Below are 15,383 nucleotides of genomic sequence, written 5' to 3' on the forward strand. Positions count from 1 at the left end.
ATAAAGTTATTTCTTGACATGTAAAGTCAGGTTGAAGTTAAAATTATCTTGTTAAAATGACATATTAACATATAAGTTAAAACTACTGGACAAGTCATTAGAATTCCAATGTCAGGTCTTCACTACACTGTCTCCAAACTATATTGTCTGTGTAAAACCTAGTGTTGTCAACAGTGAAAAAACACAGTAGGTGTTTGTGTAGAAGACAGCAATTTAAGTGTTGAAAATAGTGGGTAATCTTATGTGCAAATAATTACGCAAATAGTCTTATTCAGGGGAGTGCATTTGCCACTAATCCAATCCTGATGTTTATGTTTTAGATTCTTCAATGCTGTTTATTTCTCAGTGCCTCCTAAGTTACTTATTCTCTTCTCAGACTCCAGATTTCCTGGTCATCTATCCCAGATTTCCTGATTCCTGCTCCCTCTCTACATCAGTGGAACAGTTGCTCTGCATTAAAATCAAATTCCTTTTGCAAAGTGCAGTGAATGGGGGTATTCTTTATACTTATATGTCATAGCTTAGAAGGAATGATCTCATTCTGTGATCTGGGAACATGTGTCAGCTTAAATAAACGTATAGCCAAAATATGCTGTTAATAGTCTTTTGCATCTTACATTAAAGTGGGATCACTTATCTGAAAAACCTCAATACTAATAAGGTACAGAGCAACACAGAAATCTCCTAAACCTGATTACAGTCACGTCAGTGTTACATATATTGCTGTTAATATCATTTTAGGCATATTAAATTGAAAAAATATCCTTAATTTCATAATGTTATATTTTATTAAATTAAACCTTGATAGTTACTATCATGGTCTAACATTATCTTCAAAGTTATATTCCTAACCTAAAATTTACAGTGGAGTCAGTTGATTGTAGATGTTTGCCATGAGTTCTTCCTTGTCTATATTTGAAGCTTCTGCACAAAAATAGCATTAAGAAGAAATACAAGCTACAGGAAGGAACAATACAGGAACATTTGTGCTTTAAAATTCCCCAAAATGCTTGGACAAAAAAAATTCGCAAACTCAGCATCTATGTTGTACTTTGTTGACTGTCCAAAAACAAGTTTACTGCACAGCTCCTAAACGTAGATGAAAGTAACAAAAGAACTGTTAGCGTCCGAAGGCAGAGAAGTGGCGTCATAATGAAGATCTGGAAAATATTCTGCAATGTTTGTGACATTAGGCACGGAGTACGCTTTTAACTTAGAATCTCCATTTAACAGAGCCATGTTTAAGAATGAAATATAAAATGAGAATCCTGTGCCATTCTGCAAGGATGACTTGACAGCTGTGCCACCCGTGCTGTATATCGTTATATTTTGCAGCGGATAGGCATTTGCCTTAGGATTTGCCACCCATAGCTTTTTCAGGCCAAAGATAACAAGATATTCAGTAAGTACGGCATTAGGACTGCACAAAGACAGCCTGAGGTTTGGAACTGATGAGTAGTTCAGCAATAGCCCCACTGTAGCTGTATCTGACACCCACACAACTAATTCACTGCCATAGCTGAAGGTTGGGCTGGATTTATCAATTTCTTGAGACGAGACAGTCTTACAGTTGCATGCGATGTTGGCAAGAGCAAACCCACAGTCTGGTATGCTGGAGAAGCAGCTGCAATTGCGGAAGTTGCTTTCTTTTTGAAAGATGAGTGTGTGGTTACTGCTTCTCACCAAAGCCACACAGATACAGAACCACAATCCAAAAGAAAATACCACCTGGTCTTGCTCAGAACCAGTCACCTTCATGTTTACGACATAACGTTATAGAGCCTGATGGACAGTTTCCATTTTTCACAGCGCCTGAAACAGACAAAAAAGGATGTGGTTGAAACTATTCTTTTATCATTGTACAGTCATTTAAAAATAATATACAAGGGTTGGTGGCTCCTGGTCATAAACAACTAACATGATGTGAAATTGTCTTGTGTTCAATTAGTATAGATCCAAGTTTGGCTTTTAGTCCTCCTATTGACATAATAAAATAAAACAAAGAATTGCGGGTGCTGGAAATCTGAAACAAAAACAAAAATTGCTGGAGAAACTCAGGAGGTCTGGCAGTATCTGTGGAGAGGAAGCAGAGTTAACATTCCAGGTCCAGTTCTGAAGAAGTGTCACTGGACCTGAAATGTTAATTCTGCTTCCTCTCCACAGATGCTGCCAGATCTGCTGAGTTTCTCCAGCAATTTCTGTTTTTGCTCCTGTTGACATAGTTCAAGCTTCTATGTAAAGTATTAAAGGGTGGATAAACAGCTACATCAGCACTGTTAAGAAAATGATTTTAAATAACATGATATCGCATTTTGTGGATTGGATGGGCAAATGCTGATGGAATGACCACTTGGCCAAACACCTCTCCTCAGGTGCAAAAACGACCATGCGATTTTGATCACTTGCTGTTTCAATTCACCATTTTGTTGTCATATTTCTGTACTAGGTCTCCTGCAGTATTCCAGTAAAGCCCAATTCAAGCTGGAGAAACATCACCTAATTTTTCCAATCAGGCATTTTACAATCTTTTTGACTCCAGCTGATACCACATAACCTAAGAATGCCTTCGGAATCAGTGTCCAGGTTAATCTGTCACTCCCTGATGCTTCATCCAATAATACCCTAGTTTATAGGTCAATGCCTCCTTGAGATGTACATTGTTATGATCCCAGCTGATGGTATTACTGGCTAAATCATACCTCTGAACAAAACCTGGCCTCATAGACTTTTTTTAGTTTAATTAATGTAATGGTCATTCACTGGAACAGAATCACACAAGATACGGAGTTTCTTTAACACTTGAACAGTTTTATTACACACGTTATGAGACCAAAAAGAAAGCTAACTAGAGATAGAATTTCAAAAAAAAAGGGCTTCAATCTATTCCCCAAATCATCACTTTACAATGATTCAAATCCAGAGAAATTATACCTCCGAATCAAATATTAAATTCAATTTAATTGATTACATAAATACTGTCAAAACCAAGAGCTTGGTCGTTTCAAGTTCTGATATCAGAAGATTTCTAATCAATCACTCTTGGTGTGGAAGTTGCACAAATTAAACTTTTCTGCAGAAGTAAGTCAATTCATTAGTTGCTCCAAAGAAATAATTTTTAGGAGAGGTACTAAAGACTTGCATCTGAAACCAGTTAGGGTCCCACCAGACTATCAAAAGACACTCAATCTTGGTGAAGGGGTACTGGTGGCATTGCTGGATGGCTGAGGAGTGGCAGTGTTCCTGGGTGAAGGGTGTGTGACTGTGTTTCTGTGGGGCAGGGGAGTGGCAGTGTTGCTGGGTGAAGGGAGAGTGACAGTGTTTCAGTGTGACGGGGATGGTGATGTTTCTGGGTTCTGGCACTGTTGCTGGCTAAAGAAGAACTGACAATCTTGAATTAATATTTCGGGGGTTCCCTGCACTCTGACACATCATGGATTAAATTCTGGAAGGACTCTATGACCTAGATTTTTTTTTAAAAGCCCTTCACAAAAGTAAATTGCACCCTTATGCCACTATTTTAAAATCAAAATTCTAAAAATGACTTATGCCTTCTTCCTTGGGATGAATTTCTGCTGTACCTTTCGAATTACCCCCACAAAGTTATACTATTGCTGCTTCACCATTTTCCCTGCTAGGCATTCCTTCCAATCAACTCTGGCCAGCTCCTCCTTCATATCTTTATAGTTACCTTTACTCAATTATACATTTGATTCCAGCTTCTCCCTCTCAAACTGCAGGGTGAATTCTATCATATTATGGTCACTGCCCAGTGGGAGTTCCTTCACCTTAAGCTCTGTAATCAAGTCTGCCTCATTTCACATCGCTAAATCCAGAATTACCTATTCTCTAGTGGGCTCTATTGCAAGTTGCTCCAAACAAAAACTTCTTATAGACATTTCATAAATTCCTTTTCTTGAGATCCACTACTAACCTGATTTTCCCAGTCCATCTGTTTATTGAAGTCTACCATGATTATTGAAATTGTGCCTTTCTTCATGCCCTTTCTATCTACTGATTGAGTTTCTGCCTGACATCTTGACTACTGTAAAGAGACTTGTACACAATTCTCATGAAGGCCTTTTTTCCCTTTGCAGTTCCTCAATTCTACCTTCACTGACTCTGATTCTTTTTTCACCTCTTACTATCAATTTAACTTCATTTCGTACTAACAAGTCAACCCACACCCACAGTCCCATCTGCCTGCCCTTTCAATAGGATGTGTATCCTTGGGTAATTAGTTTGCATCCCCTTGCAGTCATGTCTCTATGGTACCCACAGCATTGTACCTAGCAACTTCAGTCTGTGCTACAAGCTCATTTCCCTTCATTTGTATTCTGCATGCATTTATGTATAACATCCTCAGTCCTATATTGACTGCCTCCCCTTCTCATAGCTGTCTCCTTATCTGCTGTGCCTGAAGTTAGATTCCTGACCCTTGCTATACTCTTTGTCCTATTACTAGTTCTGGAAACTTTAATAACCTCTGCTGAGCCCTCACCCCCTTTAACTTTTTCCATAAGTTTTTATAGATCTGAACCCAGCATTGCATTATTTAGTTTAAAGCCCTATCCATAGCCCAAGTTATGTGATTCATTACGTAATTTAGGTGAACCCGTCCCATCAGAATAGCTTCCTCCTTCCCTAGTCCTGGTGACAATGAAGTCCTATGAAGTCAAACCTGTTTCTTTCACACCAATCTTTGAGCCATATGTTCAATCTTGTTGACCCTGTGCCAATTTGCTCATGGCAGTGATTCAAAGACTATTGCGTTTTTGGTATTCAGATAGCCCTCTCATCTCATGTCCATATATCAGATCAAAAGGATTGGATTCTATGGACTCAGTAGATGCATCCCTAATGAGAACCAATAACCAATTCCTGTAACTACTTATAAGGACACTCTTGGCAATAAACTATAATTATGGTCTTCAAAGTCTCATGTCATTTTTCAAAAATACTTTGAGCTTGGGTACAATATGTGGATCTAAACTTTTATTTGCAAATGAAACATAATTCCTTTGAATATTTATCCAACAAAATTTGAACTTTGATCTGATTGTGTCACTTTCCTGTTTTGTAAAATATTGAACTAACTTTTCCACAATCATTTTTGTATTCATTTTTCCTGAAGTCCTTATCTCAGGAAATCTTGCAGCAATATTCATAGCTGAAAAGATCAATACTGGTTCCTATTTCATTTTTTAGGTAGGGGTCTAATATAACCTATGAAGACGCTGCCAAACAATATAGATTTAGATTCTCTACAGTGTGGAAACAGGCCCTTCGGCCCAACAAGTCCACACCGACTCTTTGAAGAGTAACCCACCTGGGACTCTGGTGCTGTGAGGCAGCAGTGCTAACCACTGAGCCATCGTGCCGCCCTTTAAAAGGCTGTTTACAAACCACAACGCTGCGATGGCCAGGAATCGAACCGGGGTCAATTGCTTGGAAGGCAGTTACGCTCACCACTATACCACCATCACCCTCCTTTGAAGCTGGTATCAGGAGCAGGTTTAATTGATAGTTAGACTATCTCCATTACTGGTGTGACTGACAAAATGTGGCAACAACTTTATGGTCAATAAAAATATTTTAATATTTTAACCTGTGTTTTCTCAATATGTAAGTGACCCTCCAGTGGAATTTTATGAGTCACTTAGAAAATTTTGATATGATATTCCAATGGGATTCCACCTAATGGAACTGATATTAGAAGTGATTTCAATTTCCTCATTAGTATATCATTTTGTCAAATTGCAACTTCCAGGCATTGTTTCTGACTTAATTTCTGAGTGGGCTGTTCCTAATAATGTTGACAATTCAGGATCCATTTGTTGATGCCTATTAAATATAATGGGCTAAACATATCTATTTCATTCTTATTGCTTTCAATCTTTTTATTTTAGTATTCAAAAAATTGTACCCCTCAAATGAATTTCCAAGTCATTTTCCTTTATCATAAATGAGTCCACTTCCTGTCTAATTCTTTGGATCTGAGACCTAGTCACAAAATAGTCAGGAAACAAACCAGAATGTTCCTCCTGTAGCTCCACAGTTCCTTTTACGTCCACTGTTGTCCCACCATACAGAGTGAGAGCAATATGTTTGCATCAGCTAGGTTATTTCCCAAGATAAGATCAATTCCTTCCATAGGGATTTATTTCTTGACTCAAACCACAACTTCTCGATTTATCAAGTCACTCTTCAATCTAACTCTACGAATGGAACCATTTTGCAATCTTCATGTATGTCTCCAATTAATATATTCTCACACTTTTGATCACATTCTCACAGAATCCCTACAGTGTGGAAGTGGCTATTGAGCCCATCGAGTCCACACTGAACTTCCAATGAGCATCTCATCCCGACCCACCCCTCCATTCTATCTCTATAATTCTGCATTTTCCATGGTTAATCCACCTATCTTGCTCATCTCTGGACACTATAGGGCATTTTAGCATGGCTAATCCACCTAACCTACACAGCTTTGGACTGTGAGAAGAAACCAGAGCATCCAGAAGAAACTCACACAGAAACGGAGAATCTGCAAACTCCACACAGGGAGTCACCCATAGGTGGAATCAAACACAGGTCCCTTGTGCTGTGAGGTAAGCAGTACTAATCACTGAACCACTGTGCCACCCTGACAGAAGAAACATATATCGAGAATACAGTCATTTTGGTTTGAGATCTTTTCCAGCTGCAGCAGAGGCATACCTTCTGCACTGCTATTCTACTTAGCCCCATAGTATATTGGGAAATTGCATGCATGTAACCATTGTCTTCTGGTCACTAATGTCCTTTAAGGAAGCGAATCTACATACTTATCTTTGTGTGATTCCACACTGACAGAAATGTGGTTGACTCTTAACTAACCTCTGACATGCTCGAGCAAGTCATTCAGTTCAAGAATAATAAGTATTGGTCTAGCCAGCACCATTCACAAAAAGAAATAAAGATTATTGGAGGTGAATTTGATGTAAAACATCATAAAATGACCTGTTGTGATATACGAGGAGACTTCACTTCAAACTCATTTTGGAGATCTGTTTCCTAGTGAAAGTGTCAATTTTATTTGTTTAAAACTAAAAATCTTTGCACTATCTTCCAAGCCAATGAAAACAAAAAATTGGTGTGATGTATAACATACTTGCTGATTCACTCCCAGTCTGTTTTCCAGGGCTGATATGGACCAAGTTAGCCCCCATTTGTTCATTCAACTTTGCTTAGGTGCTTCTTAGATTTTTAGCTGACTACTTATGTCACTGATGTGGAATTATGATGCTGCAGACTTTTAATGATAACGCCCCTATTAAAAAGTATCATTTTGCTTTGAATTAAATATAAAGTTAAAAAGCTCTTAGACTGAGGAAGTGTTGGATGTCTTGAAATGCATAAAAGTGGATAAATCCTCAGGATCTGATCAGGTGTACCCGAGAACTCTGTGGGAAGCTAGGAAAGTGATTGCTGGGCCTCTTACTGAGATATTTGTATCATCAATAGTCACAGATGAGGTGCTGGAAGACTGGAGGTTAGTTAACGTGGTGCCACTCTTTAAAAAGGGTGGTAAGGACAAGACAGAGAACTATAGACCAGTGAGCCTGATGTCGGTGGTGGACACGTTGTTGGAGGGAATCCTGAGGGATAGGATATACATGTATTTGGAAAGGCAAGGACTGATTAGGGATAGTCAACATGGCTTTATGCATGGCAAATCATGTCTCACAAACTTGATTGAGTTTTTTGAAGAAGTAACAAAGATGATTGATAAGGGCAGAGCTGTAGATGTGATCTATATGGACTTCAGTAAGGCGTTCAACAAGGTTCCCCATGGGAGACTGGTCAGCAAGGTTAGATCTCATGCAATACAGGGAGAACTCACTATTTGGATGCAGAACTGGCTCATAGGTAGAAGACAGAGGGTGGTGGTGGAGGGTTGTTTTTCAGACTAGAGGCCTGTGACCAGCGGAGTGCCACAATGATCGGTGCTGGGTCCACTACTTTTCGTCATTTATATAAATGATTTGGATGTGAGCACAAAAGGTACAGTTGGTAAGTTTGCTAATGACACCAAAATTGGAGGTGTAGTGGACAGTTAAGAAGGTTACCCCAGATTACAAAAATATCTTGATCAGATGGGCCAATGGGCTGAGAAGTGGCAGATGGAGTTTAATTCAGATAAATGTGAGGTGCTGTATTTTGGGAAAGCAAATTTTAGTAGGACTTATACACTTAATGGTAAGGTCCTAGGGAGTGTTGCTGAACAAAGAGACTTTGGAGTGCAGGTTCAGAGCTCCTTGAAAGTGGAATCGCAGGTAGATAGGATAGTGAAGAAGGCGTTTAGTATGCTTTCCTTTATTGGTCAGAGTATTGAGTACAGGAGTTGGGAGGTCATGTTGCGGCTGTACAGGACATTGGTTAGGCCACTGTTGGAATATTGCATGTAATTCTAGTCTCCTTCCTATCGGAAAGATGTTGTGAAACTTGAAAGGGTTCAGAAAAGGTTTACAAGGATGTTGCCAGGGTTGGAGGATTTGAGCTATAGGGAGAGGTTGAATAGGCTGGGACTGTTTTCCCTGGAGTGTCAGAGGCTGAGGGTTAACCTTATAGCGGTTTATAAAATGATGAGGAGCATAGATAGGATAAGTAGACAAAGTATTTTCCCTGGGCTGGAGGAGTCCAGAACTAAAGGGCATAGGTTTAGGGTGAGAGGGGAAAGATATAAAAGAGACCTAAGGGGCAACTTTTTCACTCAGAGGGTGGTACGTGTATGGAATGAGCTCCCAGAGGAAATGGTGGAGGCTGGTGCAATTGCATCATTTATGGATGGGTATATGAATAGGAAAGGTTTGGAGGGATATGGGCTGTGTGCTGGCAGGTGGGACTAGATTGGGTTGGGATATCTGGTCGGCATGGACAGGGTTGTACCAAAGGATCTGTTTCCATGCTGTACATCTCTATGACTTTATGACTGAGATAGAAAAAGGTTAAGCAACAGCAGACAGCAATGATTTACTTAAAGCTCTGTTATCCCTGGCCATGAAGAGTCCATGAAAAGCAAAAGACTCCTTCAGCACTGTAAAAGAAGTTACTGCTACTTGTCTTACAAGAAAATGGGAGACACGAAGTCACTGCAGAAGGACTGCACTATGGATAGCTCCTCTGCTTGCTGGAACAATAGCTCGTGTGAAATTAGCGTAGCAGTCATTTTGCTTTGCTTATAATAAAGATTGGTTGCCAATGCTATTTTGTACCGAAGCCCCAGGTACAAGCCCCATCAGAAAGGGTTTTAGCTCAGAGAGTTCAAGGGGGAATTCATTCTAGTGCTATTCTACCAAGAGTCGAGGCAGGTAACAAATGCCATAACTGTGGTACCAGTGAGGAACAAAATAACCTGCTCTAGCTTTTCCTCCAAAAAGCTACTTACCTGCTGAACCCACCTTTTCTTGTAAACACAATTTGACCACAGAAATCATCACAGCTCCTGAATCTGAATTCAAGTTTCAACCCTTGCTTTTGGAAAGAGGAACTTCAAGAACTACTAGACCTGCATTGATCCGGGGACTAATTTTATTACAATCTTTGTTAGTATCTGTTATCTTTACCATATATCGTCACACATATACTTTCAGTTAATAATCTTATACTAATCTTTTTCTTTTTGAGACTTTGCTGCTGGCTATTTTATTTTTTTAAATTCAGTCATGGCATGTGGGCATCTCTGACTTAGCAAGCATTTGTTGCTCATCCCAAATTGCCTCAAATGCAGTTAAGAATCAACCATGTTGCTGTGGGTCTGGAATCACATTGGCTATACCAGGTAAGGACAGCGGTTTCCATTCCTAAAGGGCATTAGTGAACCAGGTGGGTTTTCCTAATAATCGACAATGGTTTCATTATCATAATTAACCCCAGCAGGATTTGAATCTGGCTCCCGAGAACATTAGCTGAGTTTTCTGGATTAATAGTTCAGTGGTAATATCACTAGACCATTGCTTCCCCGCATTGAAAATCTGAAAAATTAAAAGAGGGCAATGTATGAACTTATACAAATTCCCAGTTCACTGTGCAGTCTCTGGGTACACCTGGTGTATAGTTGTGATACTTGATTTCATTGGCTAAATTAGATAATTGCTCATAATTTAGCTTCATCCTTGCACGACGATGTAACTTTGTGTTTTTATTCCTCTCATGTCATTCATAGTTGTTCAATGCCTTCACTTTCTTTTTAAACAGCTGCTTCTCAGAGTTGCCATTATTTTTAGTCAATTGCTCAAGCCGTCCATTCACTTCTTATCTCATTAAGCAACAAGAACAATAACTTGCATTTACATGGCATTATTAAAATTGATGGAATGCCTCATGGCACCAGTTTATTATTTTTAAAAGGCAGACAGTACCTATACACAAACAGTATCCTGATCATCAAGAAAGAAAAACAGAAAAACAGGAATGTAACAAATGAACAGTTTAAATGGATACAACTCATCACCAGTTTTAGGAAATCAACATATTATTTGATTAAACTATTTATGAAGCGGGGATGTTTTATGAATATGCCATTTCATCTGTATGTATTAATTTATCTTCCTCTTACACCATTAGAAATTAAAATTGAAAATGTTGTAAACTGGGTAGCTGATAAACTGCCTCCACACAAAAGTCAAAATTCACTTCAGTAAATTGAATCAATCCCAGCTTTATGTTATTAGTCACAATTTCACAGTCATGGCAAAAATGACTGTTTGCTGCTGGGCCACAGAGAAAATCTAGCGGTCTTTGTCATTTATCTTCTTCCAGTGTCTGGTTCTGCATTAAGTGTGATCTACAGGAGGCCAGCAATAGTGATGACATTAAACAGCCCATCATATTGAACTATTCCCACAAACAGCAAGTTAGGAATTAAAGTTGTCTAAACTTGTGATTTTTACTCAATTATTTTGCAGAGTGAAATAAATGATTGGGATGGGGGTAGAGGTTAATTGCAGAAGCTAAAGGGCTAGATGCAAACTTAAAAATAATTAAAAGGAATTTCTTTTATCATCAGAGAATAATTGTGGTGAAGAAGGAAGTACTTCAGCTCATCATAAATGCACTGGTTCTCTGAGCATTTTGACTTAGTGCTAATCCCCCACCTTTTCACTATACTCCTGAACTCTATTTCCATTCAAATAATCACCCAATGCCTCAAATGAACCTACCTCCGCCACACTTCCAGGCCGTATATTCCTGAACCTGGGTTATTTGCTGTGTGAAAACATTATTTTCTGCTCTTGCATTTGCTTCTTTTGCAAAGCACTTCTTTTGTCAAATCTCCCCTCAGCCTTCACCTCTCCAATGAAAACAGTCCCCATTTTCTCTAAACTATCCTCAAATAAAGTTAAAAATCACACAACACAAATCACAAAACTCCCTTTCATTTCTGATTCCTTCTAATTCACTGAGTTTTTTTCTTTCCCACAATAGCAAGGGCAGTATCTGTCTTGTAGATAAAATACCTCAGTCCTGAATGCATAAATCCTGTTTTTGGTATCTAATCAGCCCTGTTCCTCCTTCCACTAATGAAATATTTATAGAAGATATTGGCTAATTCTATCATTTTTGCCATGACTGTGAAATATGTTAGCTGTTAATATTTTTATAATCCCTCTTTGCTTCTCTTCTTTATCATTTCCCTTCTGTATCTCTGGAATCAGCTCATTTCTCAGTTGTACTTATTAAGTAACACCTGTCATAAGCACATTTTCTTCTTTAACTTAATTTCTCTTTGCTCTGTCTTATGGGGACCTCTGGATTTGTTTATCTTATGTTTCCCTTTTGAGGGAACATACCTCAACTGTGCCCAGAATATCTCCTCTTTGAAGATAATCCAATTTTCGGTTGCTATTTTCATTGCCAACCTATAGGTCCAGTCTATCCAGCACAAATCCATTGCAGTCAGCTTGTCGTCAATTTTGTTTGGGATTGACGGGCGTGAATTTCTACTGTCATCCTAAACTTTATAAGAGCATATGATATAGGAGCAGAATTAGGCCATTTGGCCCATCAGGTTGCTCCACCATTCAAATGCAGCTGTTTCTCAATTCCATTCTCCTGCCTTCTCCCTGTAACTCTTGATCCCCCCACTCATCAAGAATCTATCTCTCTGTATAAAACAATGATTACTGTCCCCTAGGTATGCTGCCAATGTCACTTGATCTACTTGGCCCACCTCAGTTCCAAGGATCAGGTCAACAGTGCCTCCTTTCTTGTTGGATTGGATGCGTTCTGTTGGAGGAAATTCTTCCAAATACAATCTACGAATGTCTGTTCCTCATTGGTCCTTACTCTAACACTTGCTATATATACCAATCAAAGTCCTCCGTGGTAACTATTCTATGATATTTATGCATCTCTGAAAATTTCCTTGCAGATTTATTCCTCTACATTGTTCCCTCTATATCCTACCTCATCATGATAGAGAAAATTGACATTCTACACCTATAATGGTAGTTTTTTAGGGCTGGGAAAGCCCTAAAGGAATCTTTGAATTTTAGAAGAATGCGAAGCCATCTCTCTCCTAGTTTCTATGTTCCTATAAAAATGCCTGAAAAGGATAGACAGAAATTATGCAGAGACAATGTTTCTACTGGCTGTAGGGTAGAGTGTCAGAGAGCAGTCTCAGAATTAAAGGCAAATCATTTAGGACTGAGAGGAAGAGACTGGCAAATCTTCATTCAGAGACTGGCAAAACAATGGGATTCTCTGTGCCACAAGACTGTGGAAGCTCAGTCATTGAGTAAGCTCAAGTCAGAGATTGAGAGATTTCTAGTTGTGAATAATATCAAGGGAATTGCATGAGAATATGGCATTGAGGATAATCAGTCATGATCTCAAATGTCAGAACAGACTAAATGGGTGGAATGGCCTATTACTGCTCCTATGTTCCAAAGTCTAACTTTATTTACATTTTCAAGGTGGAGATGCTGAACAAATCCAACTCACAATCACCCCAACCTGCTGCCCCTGACTTGGATGAAACCTTCCGGATTTGGGGGTTTGCTGGGCACCTCATTCATACCTGCCTTTGAGTCTATTGAATTCCTCAAGTGGGCACCTGCGGGCATCATTGTGCCTTGCTATTATGTTATTGGTGGCATGGGGAAGCCTATGCCAAGCAGTTAACTCAACAGCTTTACCTATGTGTGGTGGTGTTGGGCATATGGAACCTCCTTTGCAAGCCCTCTCTGTCCATAAGAACACTAGCCTCTGCCCCAGAGATCACACATCCCTTTTTATCCTTTCCTCATGGTCTCAAACTCAACTTTCATAGCCTCACCGGGGACCTACACAGTTTTACCAATGCTAAATACCTTGCTGACTGATTCAAAGGATGATCTTAATTGGGGATTCCCCTTAGTCTGAGCAGTGTCCTCCATTCCTGCCTGGTACTGAAAGGACTGCTCCCAAAAGGTAGGTAGTTCCTTGAGGCGAGACTACATGTCCCTCAGGAGTAGAAATCTTGCCTTCAGCCTGTTAGTGGCCTGTTAAGCATGTTGTTGACCTTCTTGTAGGATAACTCTGCATGAGCCTTATAGCTTGGGACAGGGTCTGCAAGGGGCTATTCAAAGAGGCCAACAGCATCTTGGTTTCTGTGCAAGTATAGATTGCAGAAGTGGCTCTCAGTTATGGGGAAGTATTGTGGTGAATGTTGACAACTTCAGTGTCATTACAACTATTTGATTTTGAAAATTAAAAAAGTGTTGGTTGATCACAATTTTATAACGAAAGCATGGATTATTAACTGGCTGGGGTGGGGAGGAATTGCAATAATTTTAACTTAACCTGTCTGTCAGAAAATTGATTGTGTCAGATTACCATTTTGTATTGCATCCAATCAAGGGGGTGGCATGGTGGCTCAGTGGTAAGCATTGCTGCCTCACAGCACCAGGGATCCAGTTTCAATTCCAGCCTTAGACGACTGTGTGAGGAGTTTGCATATTCTCCCTGTGGCTGCATGCGTTTTCCCTGGATGCTCTGGTTTCCTCCCACAGCCCAAAGGTGTGCATGTTGTGTGGCTTGACCATGGGAAATGTAGGGATACAGGAATAAGGTAGGGGAGTGATCTGGGTGGGATGCTCTTTGGAGGGTTGGTGTGGACTCAATTGGCCAAATGGCCTGCTTCTATACTGTAGTGATTCTATGAAGTCACTCAGAATTAACCAGTTTCATGTAATTTTGGACATCTGTATTCAAATTAAATGTTATTTCCCTTCTCTTTCTCCCACTTGGAACTTAACATTGGACATGTAGGCAACAGATTGAAGTTCTTTTGGGAACTTATTACACTGGTTCAGGCCCAGATTTATCTCATTGTGATCTGAATCAATGCATAAGGTTGTTTCTTTGGATCAGTGAACTATTTTTACTTCAGTCTAGACACCAAAAGAATCCACCCACAAGTTTCCTCTTGACAGTTTCAAAGGTCATTCTCACTGTTAGTGTGGAGGCATCAGCATCACTGTAGCTAGACTTTACAACCTGTTTATTTATCCTGCAAGTACAGTGGAATTGTAATTACAGTAATAATTGTAATTATTCCTTACATACTGTATCTACAAAATAATGTTATCTCAATATGGTCAAAATGCCAAATAAAGAAGTATAAATCATTTGAATTTCTACAATAAAATATTTTGTAAGAAAACATCAGTCACTACCAAGTTAAATTTACATTGCAGTGTGTCAAATATTTATGCTTGATTTTCATTTTGATTCCTTAACTTCAGTTATTTTTTTCAATACGGTTTAAATTAAACACCTTTGAAATATTCAAACCATATCTTAATTAAAGCATCCAGGGTGGATCATTTACAAATACATTAACAATTCTCTGATATACCTCTGTGAAATTTTCACAAAAAGGGACTGCCAGTTCAGCTTCATATGGTGTCATTGACTGCTGAATTATTCAAAAGGAGTCATCCCTTTAGTTCTATCAGTGTTAGTGATGAATTTTGATTTGTTCCTATTCTTTCTCTTGCTTTCCTGAAAGCTGCGATTTGTGTTGGGTAGAGCCTTCAAATACAAGCACCAGTTGTCCTACTTCTGGGCCAAGTGACCACTGCTGATGTCCTGATGTGAGAGATCCGTAACTGAGTCCCGACAGAGGATTGAGGCACAGTGACACAAGCTCAATTCTGTTCTCAACCAGAATCTGCACACACAGTCACGCGTAGCAATTGTGGCCTGGCATCTTAGGGGATCCTCCCTTAACTAACCCAAACTGTCAAATTCCAACTCCAGTTTTGGCTGAGCCCAGCCATTTCACTACAGATCACAAGCAACACCAGAGGACCTTTTTGATCATCGTAGCTCAGTTCCCGAATATGCAGAATATTCAC

The 15,383-nt window shown here is 39.4% G+C and overlaps 1 protein-coding gene across 5 annotated transcripts in view; it reads right to left on the reverse strand.

Annotated features, from left to right (window-relative positions):
• Positions 1 to 544: 544 nt before the first annotated feature.
• The window catches only part of LOC122555371 (exosomal polycystin-1-interacting protein-like), a 69,456-nt gene continuing 54,617 nt past the window's right edge, over positions 545 to 15,383 (reverse strand). For 4 of the 5 annotated variants that reach the window (XM_043701309.2, XM_043701313.2, XM_043701310.2 and 1 more), the window contains one exon: positions 545 to 1,812. In XM_043701309.2, coding sequence (XP_043557244.1) covers positions 1,090 to 1,758 — 669 coding nt within the window. In that variant the 5' untranslated portion in view covers positions 1,759 to 1,812 and the 3' untranslated portion in view covers positions 545 to 1,089. Of the gene's footprint in view, positions 1,813 to 14,881; positions 15,358 to 15,383 lie in introns of those variants that run through there. The other variant, XM_087992588.1, reaches the window with a different exon arrangement.

Source organism: Chiloscyllium plagiosum, unplaced genomic scaffold (assembly GCF_037043375.1).
Source record: "Chiloscyllium plagiosum isolate Xiang-an unplaced genomic scaffold, Cpla_swu_hap1 HiC_scaffold_12, whole genome shotgun sequence".
NCBI lineage: Eukaryota > Metazoa > Chordata > Chondrichthyes > Orectolobiformes > Hemiscylliidae > Chiloscyllium > Chiloscyllium plagiosum.